The sequence below is a fragment of the Dicentrarchus labrax genome, unplaced genomic scaffold (assembly GCF_905237075.1).
Source record: "Dicentrarchus labrax unplaced genomic scaffold, dlabrax2021, whole genome shotgun sequence".
Classification (NCBI taxonomy): domain Eukaryota; kingdom Metazoa; phylum Chordata; class Actinopteri; family Moronidae; genus Dicentrarchus; species Dicentrarchus labrax.
This window is the reverse complement of record NW_026136708.1, coordinates 13,399,949-13,414,516: the sequence shown is the minus strand read 5'-3', so window position 1 is coordinate 13,414,516 and position 14,568 is coordinate 13,399,949. Positions and strand designations below refer to the sequence as shown.

At 42.5% G+C, this 14,568-nt stretch overlaps 1 protein-coding gene across 2 annotated transcripts in view; it reads left to right on the top strand.

Annotated features, from left to right (window-relative positions):
* The window catches only part of jag2b (jagged canonical Notch ligand 2b), a 48,837-nt gene that overhangs the window by 20,904 nt on the left and 13,365 nt on the right, over nt 1–14,568 (top strand). Inside the window, exons 4-12 of one of the 2 annotated variants that reach the window (XM_051408723.1) lie at nt 4,186–4,443; nt 5,601–5,661; nt 7,906–8,036; nt 9,944–10,063; nt 10,583–10,696; nt 10,986–11,099; nt 12,988–13,101; nt 13,561–13,607; nt 13,700–13,873. In XM_051408723.1, the coding sequence (XP_051264683.1) occupies nt 4,186–4,443; nt 5,601–5,661; nt 7,906–8,036; nt 9,944–10,063; nt 10,583–10,696; nt 10,986–11,099; nt 12,988–13,101; nt 13,561–13,607; nt 13,700–13,873 (1,133 nt within the window). The remainder of the gene's footprint in view (nt 1–4,185; nt 4,444–5,600; nt 5,662–7,905; nt 8,037–9,943; nt 10,064–10,582; nt 10,697–10,985; nt 11,100–12,987; nt 13,102–13,560; nt 13,608–13,699; nt 13,874–14,568) is intronic. The other variant, XM_051408724.1, reaches the window with a different exon arrangement.

The following is a 14,568-nucleotide window of genomic DNA, read 5'->3' as shown; positions in this document are numbered from 1 at the left end:
TCTTATAGAATATAAGCATTGGTTCTCAGCTATGTTGGCTCTGGCGCTCAGTTCTGACCAGCTGTATCCTGTTTTCCTTTGGTTATGTCCGCTGGGTGGACTCCTGTACAACCCCTTTTTCCCGTCTGAGCAGTAGCCCAGTCTGGGAGGAAGAGGACCCATTGATGACTATAATGTCTGTATGTGTGGATGTAGCTTTGATCTGTGGAGACGGTGGCATTTTTCAAATACATTTCTGTGCCTTCAGTCAGTACATAAATGCATTCATGTACGGGACCATACTGTCCTCTCCAGTCTAAACTTGCTCCTCTTTATTTATATGAGGTCATTACATCCTGTTTTGTCCATAACATCAAACGCACTTCCACCCATGAATACAGACAATGGAGAAGAAATAGATTTGACATCATAGCGCCTTGATTAGACTGCTGCATGCCCTGTTTCTGCATGTGGGGCTCCAGTAATTGTGTACATTTACAGTAATTAGTTCTGATGTGCCTGATGGATGTAAGGCCTAAATGTTGCTTGAGAAACCGTCCAATTGATTTTCTGCCAGCTATTCGCACTTTAGTCGCAGCCAAATTGCTTTAAAGTCATAAAACAGATGCATTTCTGGTGTGAGGATACAAGACATAAGAAACGTATTTTCAGCACCTCCACATTCTTTCATTTCTCTCAGATAAGAGCAAGGAAAGTGTTACCTTTTCCATTTTATGCAAGACTATAAAACGGGCTGGTTTGATCCATTTATTCTGGATACTGTTTGAAAGCCGCACTGAGGCTGCCGTTGGGTCACAGACATCAGCTGACTTCAACCTTAATCTCACGGGTTTAAGAAACACAAACGTCTGGAACAAATGCTCCTTTCAACCTCTGTGGAAGATCACAAGGGAGTCTGTTCGTAGTGGCAGACCTCTGTAAGGTCACAGTGAGTTGCAGTAGTGGTTGTAGCCTTTGCCTGACAGGTGGGCCAGGACGGTCACACTTGTTAATTTTTAATGTAACATGTAATGTCATGGTACATGCATCACTCCACAAATATTTCATTTGTAGAAAGTTTGGTTTTCTCAGTTCATGATCAAATTCAAAGACGTGTATAAGATCCATAATTCAGCATCTCTTTTTTTGTTTTTCACATTTTTTTGTGACGAGAGCTTGTAGCTGTCATCTCGGCATTATTGTCAGGGATGCTACGCTCCAGAGGATCAGTGTTTGGGCAGATCTGATATTGACATGACTGGTCCATTTTAAATGTTTTCTTCATCAATGTCGAGTTATTTTTGTTCAGTCACGGAGGGCTGCAGGAGTTTTTAGTGCCACATCAATCTCTGTCCTTGTTTCCTAAAATGATAATGTTCCTTGGGAGTTTCATGCAGTCAGAATTTAAATTTAGGAAAAAGACACCACTGGTAGTGATGTGCGGGCCGACCTGTAACCTGCAGGTCTCGCGGGTTACCCGCGGGTCGGGTTGGGTCGGGTCAAGAAATGTTAACTTTATTGGCGGGGCGGGTCATTAAGGATTAAATATGTCCAATACAGCCTACTTCTTAACAACACTGTTGGGTAAATCCACCTGCGACCTGACGTCACAAAAGCGCCTATCTATCTATCTATATATATATATATATATATATATATATATATATTAAGATTTGAATTTGTTGTTGCCAGTTTCCAGTGCCACTCTAAAGGCTGTTTTCAAGCACATTTGTAAGACCAAATAAAAGGCTTATTTAATGACATATTTAAAGCGTATTTAGTAGCGGAGGGGCGGGGTGGGGCGGGTTGTGAAAATAGATGCGGTTGTGCGGGGCGGGATGGAGCGGGTCAAAGTATTAAATAAATGCGGGACCCGCAGGTTGGAAAAAACCCTGACCCGCGCATCACTAACCACTGGTCCTTGATTGGGAATCGGTATTGGCAGATTATTATAATATTGATATTAGAATCAGAATCTGTAAAGAGTCAGATGGGTCCAAAGCTAAGCTATAGGATTTGGGCTGTTTAAGGTGGTATAGGGTGTTATAGTAGTATTATAGGTTGATATGAACTGCTGTCTAGTAATAGAGCTGTCGCTGGATTGAATGAGAAGCTTAAATGCCGTGAGACTAGGCTTTCCTCTTATCTGCAGGATCCGTATGTTGTGGCAGTTTATGCTCCTCAGCGGTCACATTATCTAGAGGCATGGAATTTATTTCATACTACTCAGAAAACAACCGTATTGGTGTTTATTTTTAGTCAGCTCTCCAGTAGCAGCGAAGAATGATTTCCCATCAGCTTCCTCCAGTCAAACTCTATTATATAAATATCGATCATATTGTTAAAGACATTTAGAAAGAAACCATTTTGGCTCTTGCAATAGTGGAGCTGTGATGAGTGATCAGTCCTGCAGGATATATAGCAATAGGTAGACCTGGAGTTACATCAGGTTGTTTCATGGCCGTTGTTGTATTGCTATCTGTTATGTTATTGACACGTTTTCACAGTTGCCTCCTTAAATAATTTTGTTATTTGACTTCAGTGGTCAGTCTTTCTTTGATCCTGACCATATGTTCTCTCTGTCCATCTTTTTGGTTTCATGGTTAACTTTGTTAATTAGTAAGAATAATTGAAATTAAGGAAAGAAAGTGATTATGGATTTCTCAAAATAGAAAAGTGGTTCTGGGATTGGGCCCAGGAATAAACCCTTGAGGTGATGTTTTGTGCAAAATAAAATGTTGAAATCCATGACAGTGTATATCTGCCGGACACTGGAACTAAACTTGTTCTTTGGCCTGAGTCAGCACCAGCCTCATGTCTGGTCCTACGTAAGAGCCCATCAGTGTGTTGGTCCGTCAGTGAGATTCCTCTCCTCCAGCGTCATGTCCTCCAGTGTGCCTCTCTTCCCTTCCCCCTGTGTCCTCAGGAAAGGCAGCCGGCTGTTTTCCTTGTGTTTATCGAGCAGGAAGTGGAGTGGACTGGGCGACCGGACTCAGTGTTTAGACACCGATGTAGCAGAGCCCGGCTTGGGCCTGGAGCCCATTGTTCTCTATCTGGCAACTACCGGGGTTATTTCTGTTATTGTTGCTTAATTCTGTCTGACATTGTGTCAGTCCCCAGCAGAGGAAGGTGTGTGTGTGTGTGTGTGTGTGTGTGTGTGTGTGTGTGTGTGTGTGTGTGTGTGTGTGTGTGTGTGTGTGTGTGTGTGTGTGTGTGTGTGTGTGTGTGTGTGTGTGTGTGTGTGTGTGTGTGTGTGTGTGTGTGTGTGTGTGTGCGCCCTGCTTGCTCACTTCAAAATGTCTATGGTGCATTGCAGCCCAAAGCCATGAAGCAAAGGAAATCACAGACCCCCTATTTCCATAGAGATTGTTTGCCAGCTTCGATCCCACTGAGATAAAGATTGCTTTCTTTCTGGAAGCTGGCGCTGCAAGGAGCCCGACAGAGGCAAACAATGTTTAATGTGAGTGTTGGTGAGCTAGAGACTAATTGGCAGCAACCTCCTGACATGACAGTGCACCTACGGAGAGCTCAGATGCACTGGTGATGTGTGCTATCACCAGAAAATGGATCAATTTGCTGACAATGAATTTCAATTGCATACTTAAAATTCAGTGGGTACTTTTCACTCTCACTCACTCACACTCACACACACACACACACACACACACACACACACACACACACACACACACACACACGAACACACACACAAACACACAATGTGATATCAAAGTGTCTGTCTGCTCAGCAAGAATTCACTGCTTTATCTTGTGATGGAGGGACTTTATATCAGAATAAAGAAGATTCCACATCATTGTCTGATGTTGGTGTTTAAAATAACACCTTTTTGTCCTCTTACTAAATGCAGTTGTTCTGTTTTACTGTTTTTGACTTTTGGGGACGACTGAAAAAACTGCAGTTGTATATAAGTGCTACCATCCAGATCCTGATTTGACTCACCTTTTGATCAATTTAGTAAAACGAGGACAGCCTGAGCAAAAGTTACACTAAGTTACTAGTACTAGTACTTTTTTTGGCCACTTGGCGGCAGCAGTAACGGATTGTGTACGCAGCATTGACACGTGATCACTATGAGATGATGGAGGGGATATTTTAAATGTTCATCTACATGTTTCTGCGGTCAAATCAGAACAAAATATTCACAACTAGACACTGACTGATTTCTTCACCTGTTTGTTTTTTCAGATGAGGAGGAGCTGCTGATTGAACGCAGCATTCACACTGGTATGATCAACCCCGGTGACCCCTGGCAGACCATCCCGCATGACGGGCCAGTGGCTCGCCTCATCTACCGTATCCGAGTCCGCTGTGATGAGAACTACTACAGCAACAAGTGCAATAAGCTGTGTGTTCCTCGTGACGACTACTTTGGCCACTACCGCTGCGAGTCCTCTGGGGCCCAGGTGTGCCTGGATGGCTGGATGGGCACAGACTGCAGGACAGGTAAGCTGCCAACGTCTTGGCAAATGTCCTAGACTTGGTTCCCCTTAGAAACTGTAAAAGTTCATAAAAACAGTTTAATCCACCGAGCTCATCCCACAGCGCACTGAGCACTCAAGCAATCAAGCAATCAAAAAACTTTGACCCAATTGATCTTCTTTTTAGAGCTTCATGGATAATCAGTGAATTAATTAACAAAATTATTTTTGATTTGAAGAATTGATGAATCATGTCAGGCATTCTTCAAACAGATGCCAAACATTTGCTGGTTCCACGTTCTCAAATGTGAGGGTTTTATGCTTTTTATGTGATAGATTATCTTTTGGTTTTGGACTTTTGGTCAAAAAGAAATCTAAAATCACCTTGGTAATCATCATTTATCAAGCCAAACATTTGCAGAATCTTGCATCTCAAACAGGAAGATTTGCTGCTTTTGGACTGTTAATGATTCAAATTGTCACCTTGGACTCATTTAAAGACTTTGAAATTCGGCAATAATTTAAAAACAATCAGATTATCTAATTACAACTAGCATTAGCTGTTGCCCTATCTTTCAACTCTGTAAGTGCTCAGATTATTTTCTCTAAGTAGAATGTTATGGTATTAAAGTTTAAATTGCCTGTGTGATGTGGTGCACTGCATCTGCATCAAGTAAAGTCATTGTCCAAGCACCATTTAAAATGCCTGGTGGAAATGCAGCGTTGGCTGCCTGCTTATGTTAAAATGTTTCAGCGTTGGGTTCGTGTTTGTGGGTGGCGTCAGAGAGAGTGGGGGGCCTCAATAAATCACCCAACTGCCCTTAGAAGACGAAGGGTGAAAAGAGGGGGGGGGAGGAGAGGGGCTCGGTTGTTTTTAAGAGGGGGGTAGTGTTGTACATGCAGGCTATAAAGTTGTCCCTTCCTCGCCCCCCAACCCTGGTCAGGGTGCCATGAATTCTCACGTCTTGTTGCACTTGTTAGAAAGATGGCAAGCAAACAAGCGTCTCCTCCTCCCACCTTTTCATTTTGTTGCCTCCCTTCTTACCCGCCACTTCTCTCTCGCCCTCTTTCTTAAAGAATAATGTGTTTTTATGAGAACAAATGTAATGATACATGTCTTCTAATTGATCTTAAATATCACCTATTAAATTGTGTCTCTCTGTCTTCTCGCCTTTTTCTCAGCGATCTGCAAGCAGGGCTGCAACTTGTTACATGGCAGCTGCCCTGTCCCAGGGGAATGCAAGTAAGATCAGCATAAATATCGCTTTCATATTCAGAAATCTGACTATTGAGACATTTTTTCTTCAGGATCTTTGTTTCTTTTGGTACTGCTATTATCGAGGCAACAGTTTCAATTTCTGTTGCTTTGTGTTTAAATCACATGGTACATGCATGCATTTCTTCAGCTTTGCCTGTTTGTAGTAGAAAAGTGGTTTCTGTAACAACTGAAAAGGCAACTGCAGTAGTGTTAGACTTCAAAATTAGACCGGTAGTCAAGCTCAATGTGCGAAAGACAAAAGGATGATGGATTGCCAAATGGAGGCTCCTTCACTTGTCGTAGGCTGTTGTGTTTTGTGTCAGCCTTCTTCTTCCCTCGTGGGCATCTCCACTTCAGTTCAGAAGAAAAGGGCAACACTGCCTGCCTTCTTGTATTTTTAGCCACCTGAAATCCTCCACAGAATACCAAGCATCTCATCAGCCCTCTGCGGCTCGGACCAAAGAAAGGGAGTTGTCGGTGTGTGAATTTGACCACTGTAAACGTGCTGGGAATTGTCATATCCCCTCCCCATCCGCATTGCAGTCCTACTTGAAGGGCAGGGGGCAGGAAAGGAAATGAATATCACACTGTGTTATGTACATTTCCCAAAGTGGAAATGATAGTTAGATAAAGTGACGTAGAATGGCCCCATAGGTCCACATTTCCAGGATGTGCTACATCCCGTTATCATTTGTAAACCCCCTTTCCCACCTGCCAGATGGAAAGAGACACTTGCCTCTCGTTATAAGTAAAAAAGGCTTTGGCTCGGAGCCGAGGAATAACAGGGTATGACCAGTTTTAGGAAACTGCTTCACATTTTTTCGTGTCTGTCTGGACCATTAGGCTGCATCTTCATTCCAGTTAGCAGGCAGACAACCGGGGGAAGCACCTTATTCTTTAGAAATGTCAAGTCCGAGTCAACAGGAAAAGTGACATGAATAGAAGAGCAGCAGTAAAGAATCTTCCTGCAGTGGCATGAATTTAATGAAGCCTCCGGTCACAGAAAGCTGGCATTAAATCCCTCGCAGTCTCCTTTCATTCCCTTTAATTCATCAGTTTTATGGGCTCCGCCCCGTTTACCACAGGCTTTTAAGAAACACAAAAGCTGGTACGTGCCTGTTGTTACGCTGCTGCATTGTGGCTTTTTATTAGCACACATTAGGCTTGTTCGGACATATTTGTCAAAGTCTTGCCGTGTCCCAAGGATCACTTGGGTAAGCAATGTAACACATTTTCCACCACTCTGAAGGTTCTGTTTTGACATTCCAACATGTTGGAATCCAACATCACGCCTACACCCGTAAGGGGTTGATGAGTAATCGTGATATCAATATGGCCAAGAATTAAACCACAGAAAGCCTCTTTTGATACCTTCAAGCTTTAAAAGCAGTAAGCAAGTCTCTTTGCCAAAGTTCTGTTAGTGTTATTGCTACATCGCTGTCAGACCCTCTGAAGCTAATCATATACAGTGGAAGAAGCATGCCGAGTATTCCCCAACGCCCCTTCTGCCCCCCCGCAAGCCTGAGAATGGCAGAGATTTCCGAAGGCCCTCGTCTCTTGGAGAGACAGCGGTGCCGTCTGCAGGAGACTCAAAATAGCAGTCAATTGACAAGACAGCTGGCTCGACGACACCACAGCCTTGGAATAGCCGAGCGCTGTCATGAAGCTGCAGGCGTACACACACACACACACACACACACACACACACAGTCTTCTCCAGCCACTGGCCCTGAGGACCACTGTGCCACCCTCGTAGCCCTCAGCCCCAGACTCTAACCTGAGCACGGGAGCCGCTGGAAGTATTCTTAACCCCTCCTGCCCTGGAATGTCACCCTCCACCAAGATAAGTTGGCTGGAGGCCGTGGGATAGGTTGACGCAAGAGCAGATACAGTATTAGATGTGTTCCCATTGTTGAGCAGGTTGCATCCAACGGCTCGATTCAGCCACTAGTAGACTCTCTTTGTCCCTTTTGCACCTTTTTAGCAGTTCAGTGGTTTGAATCCTGGATCAGGACCATCACACAGACTTTATAATTACTGTTAGCGTGCATAAAACAACTTCAATGCATTTGATTTTGACAAACTTGGTTTTTTGCAGCTCTACTGTGGTTCCGTTGCCACAATAGAACAGCAGGTTGCCTACCCCTGAACTACTGTTTTAGAATTTGGATTAGATAGTGAGAAAATCATTTATAATTGTGTTCCCTCTGTGCCCTCTGTGTTTGACAGTTGTAGCTATGGCTGGCAGGGCCAATTCTGTGATGAATGTGCGCTCTACCCTGGATGTGTCCACGGGACCTGCAACATGCCCTGGCAGTGCAACTGCGAGAGGAACTGGGGTGGCCTGCTGTGTGATAAAGGTATTTGTTTGGGTTTTTTATTTTTTATTTCATCACCTCCCACACTAGACGCTGGCAGAGTCCTCGCTCTCATCCTGCACGTCCCCTCAAGCTACGGTTGCCTGTGTTTGATGAGTAACGAGTGAGCAACAGATGCAACAGAAGCTTCTTTAGAAGACGCAACATATCACCATGTGAAAGAGTAATGCTCCTCTATCATAGCTGGTCTCTGGTAAAAATCTGGAAAGCAATTGATATTTATGTACCTTGAAACTCAAATAAGTTTTTGCCACTTTAAAGCGCAATGGAGGTATATTCACTTGTTGAAAGTTTATAATTGTATCATGTCACTCAAAGCTCATTCTCAGAGGTTAATAGAGAAACAACAGCAACATTTCACACCATAGGAAAAGCTAAATTTTTGGTTCTTATGGTGAATTTGTGTTCACTTTGTGTTCCGTCTTTCAGTTGTCGATTAAACATTTAATCTTCCGAATTATGGAGAAAGATAATAATTGTGAACTGCAGCCCTACAAGTGACTTTAGCATATTTCAGCCATTATGTTGCTTTGCAAACTGAAATAAACACTACAAGATCTTACAGACACGTAAGATTTATTAAAATCAAGCAGTAGTTTATTATTTAATTTGCTTTATGTAGTTTTAATGTGTCCGATTATCACAAGAATTATCACACCTTCATATTTGAGGTCTGAATTCTCTTAACTCCTCTCGTTTTCTCTGACTGGAGAGCAGCAGCTGGATAGTTTTACTCCCTGTGAGATCTGAGCAGCAGCAGGGACACTCGATCCCCCCGCATCCCTTCGTCACCAAGGGCTCTTCGGGGGATGAGAATGGGTCCTAAGATCCCCAGTGGAGACAGATCCCTGCTCTTTTATTTACCAGCCTTTAGGGTGACCTGGCCTTTAGCCTAAGGATGGTGTGCAGGGATCAAATAGTTTATTCTGTACGTGGAAATGTACAACACTGAAATATAGAACACACTCTACATACATAGGAGTCTATCATTGAATGATAGCTGCAATTTAACCACTTAGCTGAATCCTGTAAATACTGTAAAATCTCTATCATAATGCAGTGCAGCAGAGTGGTTGAGAAAACACTCTGTGCTTCCTGTCAAAGCTGACAGCTGGTGCTCTGTACCGAGTGAAGATTTCCTACAAGCTTCCAGGGAACTCCCGGCACCAACAGGATAAAACGGTGAAACAAGCAAAGAGCTGTCTCACAGGGTTGATCCTATTAAACATATGCCTACGCAGCAAGATCCCAGTGTTGCCCATGCTTTGCCATAGGAATCGATAGTTTATTGAATGACATTAAAATAACGATAAGCAGTCATAACAAACGTAAATGCCGTATTTCTATCATGTTCCCCACATCGTTTCAAGTCTGTCATTTAATTACGTCATCTTGATGCACCCTCTTCTTCTGCAATAATACAATGGCACCCAACTGGAGAATTTGCACCATCAGCTGTTTATCTCAATGCTCCCAATTTAAAATATTCCCATAAGAGTAGTGGATGGAAACGTACATTATCATTTTATTGTTTGTTGGAAATTTGGTTCAAATTTTGAGCTTCATTTGGATGGAAACCTGACAAGCATTTTTGATTCTCCACAACTGCTTTTGGTGCAGCGCAGTTACAACGTTCAGTTCACAGAAACATCAATATATAATATATCACACAATAAATAACAATCACAGTATTTGTGTTGTCTGTGGGAAGAGAAAGCTGCATATTTAGCATCACGATGCATAGATGAGGGGGTATATGCTAGAGTTAGGAGGCAGTTTCCTCATTGCAGAGAATCCAGGCAGGATTCATGTTGTGCTGGTCCTTTTTAATCTAATTTGGAAAAGTGCCTTCATTTGGTCACTGAATGTCTCGGTGTGCCTGCCTCCAGATCTGAATTACTGCGGGCGCCACCAGCCTTGTGTCAACGGAGGAACCTGCCTGAACACCGAACCAGATGAGTACTTCTGCGCCTGTCCACAGGGATACTCCGGCAAGACCTGTGAGATAGGTGAGAGAGAACCCACACTGTTTTTTGTTCAATCAAGATTGGCCTTCTGTCATGTACAATATTTCACATTTTTCTCTGTCAGCTTCATTCCCTTTGTTCTGTCACGTTCATTAAGGTTATAATTCCTGTGGGGTAATTTAGAGGCTGCAAGAAAAGAAATTTAAATAATCATTTGAAATGATTTGCTGCGTTTCTTTGTTTATATATGATTGTAAACTATAAATCTTTGGGTTTTGAATAAGCTATTTTAATAAGTTTTTAAGTCTTTTAGAAGTCTTTGAGAAAGTATGTAGTGTCAGCATTTTTTACATTTTGTACAGAATATAATGCGCCGATTAGTCAACAATAGAAATAATCCTCAGTTACAGCACTAGCAGTTTAAGTAAATACAGATATAGAAGAGAAAAGGAAGAAGGGAAAACATTTATGCTAGTGATGTGAGGATAAGATACAGCATGTAGCAAATGATGCCATATATAATGTTTAATTTTTTGACCACAACCCTCTCCTCTACATCAGCCGAGCACGCCTGCGTTTCCAATCCTTGCGCCAACGGTGGTACGTGCCACGAAGTTCCCACAGGGTTCGAGTGCCTGTGTCCTCCAGGCTGGGAGGGTCAGACCTGTGCCAACAGTGAGTCGCTGCACTGCTGTCAATCACCTCCACTTCTTCTATCACATTCTTCTAACCTCTCTTCCATCAGCATTACATAATTCTTCCTCTCTTCCCTATTGACCACTTTTTGTGATATTACAAACATTTCAGCGTTACCTACTAATTAATCGAGACCCTCTACGACATCAATCCTCTCATCTCTTACCTCTCACTTCTCCCCTTCTTGTCTTCTTTTACCAATTGAAGCCCAAAGTCTTACACCCTTCAAATGTGGCATAAGAGTGAATTAAAGTGTGTGTTTTCTCAGATTTGGACGAGTGTGCCTCCAGCCCATGTGCTCAGGGTGGAACCTGCATTGACCTGGAGGATGGCTTTGAGTGCGTGTGCCCTCCACAGTGGGAGGGAAAGACCTGCCAGATAGGTGAGATTCAGAATTCAATAACTACACCTACACACACATCTTTTTACTTTTTATTTGTACTTATCACCACAGGTGCTTGGGGAAAACTAAGGTTTTAGTTTTTTGGCAAACAACTCTTCATCTCCACAGGGAGATGCGTTTTCTTTCCTGTTTGCTCCATTTCCTAAAACAAATAAATGGCCTCCGAGACACGAGCGCAGCATTGCTCGCTGCTCAGTATAACCGCGATATTGGATGAACATTGGCAACCAGCAACCTGAGCCCCACAGCCAGAGTACGAGCTGTCAATATCCTGGGCAAGCTGGCAGCTGCATGGCCTTTTTTTGTTTTTTTTTCTCAATGACTTTATGAGCTACTAGTGTGTCTATATCCGGCTGTTTGTTTGTCGCTGGCGGTGGCATTCGTTTCTATATTGCTCCCATCGCGACAAGCGGACGTGACCGGCATGAAGCCAGGAAATGGATTAAGACCGGAAAACAAAGTGTGTGTGTGTGTGTGTGTGTGTGTGTGTGTGTGTGTGTGTGTGTGTGTGTGTGGTGTGTGTGGTGTGTGTGTCGATGAAGGTAGGAAAGAGATCCCAAGAGTTCAGTGTCATCTTACCAGCTCAGATCTCAGCTTACAGGCAGCCATTGGCCTCCTGTCTTACCTGGCGATTTCGTGTGTGTGTAGTTTAGGGTTTCAGAGAGAAGACAAGTTTGTGTGTGTGAGCACAGCAGGACTCCCTGCAGACTGCCCCCCCCTCCTCCTCCCTCTTTCCTTTTGAATGTTTGAGCAGCGGTGCTTTTCTTTGTTGTAACACTTTTGATGTCTTTGGAGGTGCTGAATGTCTGTGGGTGAAACTGTACTGTTTGCACTCATTTCATCCATATCGAACAGATGAACACTGGGGCTGTTTCTCTGAGGCTTTTCTGTGAAACTTCATAGAGGATTTTATGGTTTTCAATCTGATGTGAAACTTTCACATAACAGGAAATACTATATATAACTGAAACTTGCTGTCAGTATAATATGCATCCATGTAGTATTTAATTATGATAATATATTCATCAGTACTGAAACTGTTATTCAATTGATAGATTCACTGATAGACAACAAGAAAAACATTTCCAGTAGTGGCTTTTTAGCCTTTATTAAACAGCAAAGCACAGCAAACCTAGCCAATTGGTGGCATATGTGGTAGCTTGATCAATGGCACACTCGCAATTAATGTGCCAGATAGTTTTGGTGGCCTCTCACCCATGTGCCAAAAGATCTCTTTTGCAGCCATTGCGCTCCCTGCCTCATGGCTGTGTATATGATTTGAACTTGTATGTTCCCTTTGGATGGAATACAATTACACAATCTGTTGGAGATTTAAAATTCGATGTGGTGTTATAATTCAATTTAGTGTTAATCATAATGTTGATATGGCACAGTGATTAATAAGAAAATGTAAAAATGGCACTTCATTTAAAAAAAGTTGCAGACTCCTGCTCCAAGACAAATAGAGTAAATATGAGGAAGGGGGGGTATAACATGCAAATCTTTTTGTTCATACGTTTCCCTTCCTGCCTAAAAACTCAACGCCACCAGTCTGTAATGCTGGTAAACCTAGATAACTTATCAAAGTGTGTTATATTAACGGACTGGCCCTTTTTAAAATGCAAGCACACATAAATGTAAACAGAGTTGGTTCTTCTCTGTTGCTTTATGCTCCAGAGAGGGTTCATACATTAAAAACATTGACCACAACTTTTCAATCTGCAATAACAATGGTGCCAGTTCTATCATTTCTGTGTTAGCTTGGCTTCAAAGGTTGGACTTCTGGTCTCTTTTTCTTCCTCTTTGTCCTTTTCTTGGTTTGTTTCAACTGATAAACTCGGTCTCCTTCTACATCCTACCTTTACAGATGCAAATGAGTGTGCAGGAAAGCCCTGTGTGAACGCTTACTCTTGCAAAAATTTGATTGGTGGATATCACTGCGTCTGTTTACGGGGATGGTCCGGACAAAACTGTGACATCAGTCAGTATTTCTTTATTAAAAGTCACCTTTAAATGTCTGTCCTTCCACTGGCCTCCTCTTCTTCTGGCTACTTACAAACACTTCTGGACACACAACATAGGTGTGGTTTAGTGTAACTCACTTTCTCCACATGTGGTAACCTGTTTCTTTCTCATCTTGGCAAACTGAAGCTCCACCTTTTGCCATCATGACTGAACTTGCATGCCCAGTTCCCCTCTCTGGATCCAATGCATGTCCAGTTACAGTTTAAACAAGGTCTATCTGGCCTTCTCTTGGCTTCACTAGTTACTTCTTTTCCAAACTTTGACCTAATCTGTGCACATCCCACATTGTAGATTGCACCTAATGATGGATAAATGGCCCAAGAATTCATTTCTATATGGTAAAGCAATATAAATATTTAATGTTGTTCATAATATTTAACAATAAAATATTTTTTTACATCTTCTTCCTCTTCAGACATCAGTGGCTGCCATGGTCAGTGTCAGAATGGAGCAACATGCAAGGTATGGATGCTTTTATGTAATCTATATTCCACTTATATTCCATATGCGCTTGAAGACTTCATTCTCTTTATTTTTCTTTGTGTTTTCTTAAGGAGCGCCCGGGAAGTTACCACTGCCAGTGTCCTCCAGGTTTTGTGGGCACTCACTGTGAAATCCAGAGGAATAAGTGTGACAGCAGACCATGCCAGAACGGTGGCCAGTGTCACTCAGTGTTGGGTGGCTTTGTGTGTCAGTGCCCAACAGAGTTTGCTGGACAGCTGTGTGAGGTGAGTCTCATGTTCCACAGGTCACAGCGCTGGATTATTGTGGAGGCAATGACAGTTTATAAGCTGGTGGTAGCTTGTTTTTTATTTTTATTTAGATAAGTGATGCATCACATGTCTGAGTACCTTTTTAGACTTATTAACACTTGGTGGCAAAGAAATACAGACAAGAAACATCTTTTGACTACAAGTGACCAACAGCATGTAGGATTTCTTCTCAGTTTATGTATTTGTATGAACTTTTGTTCAGCAGATTGTTACCAGTTAGTGACTAAGTGGACCTCATGTAACATTTTTGTACTCTATCTTAAACCTCTCTTACTTTTTTTTTCCTGTGAGGTTTGCTTATAAAGGGCTCCAGAATAGTATACAGTAGGTGGTGGTACACTGTGCAGCAGAGGCCATGGCAAAACATGCCAATAACATCAATCTAAAGAGAATGTTGTTGAAACTCTGGGCAGGCCTGATGATGATATGGTGGAAAAAAAACACTTACTTGACAGCCAGAGTGACTTGTAATGCTGTGCAAATAGACAAACTGCAGTAGTCATTACAACACAGTGATCTAAGCCAACTGTCCATTGCATGGTGCCAAATTATTGCTATGATCTGCCTGAACGTTGTGTAGTAAGCTCAATCGGTCAAGATCAGGTTTCATTGCAGACTTCTGTTATTGATTATTGAACTATTTTAAATTG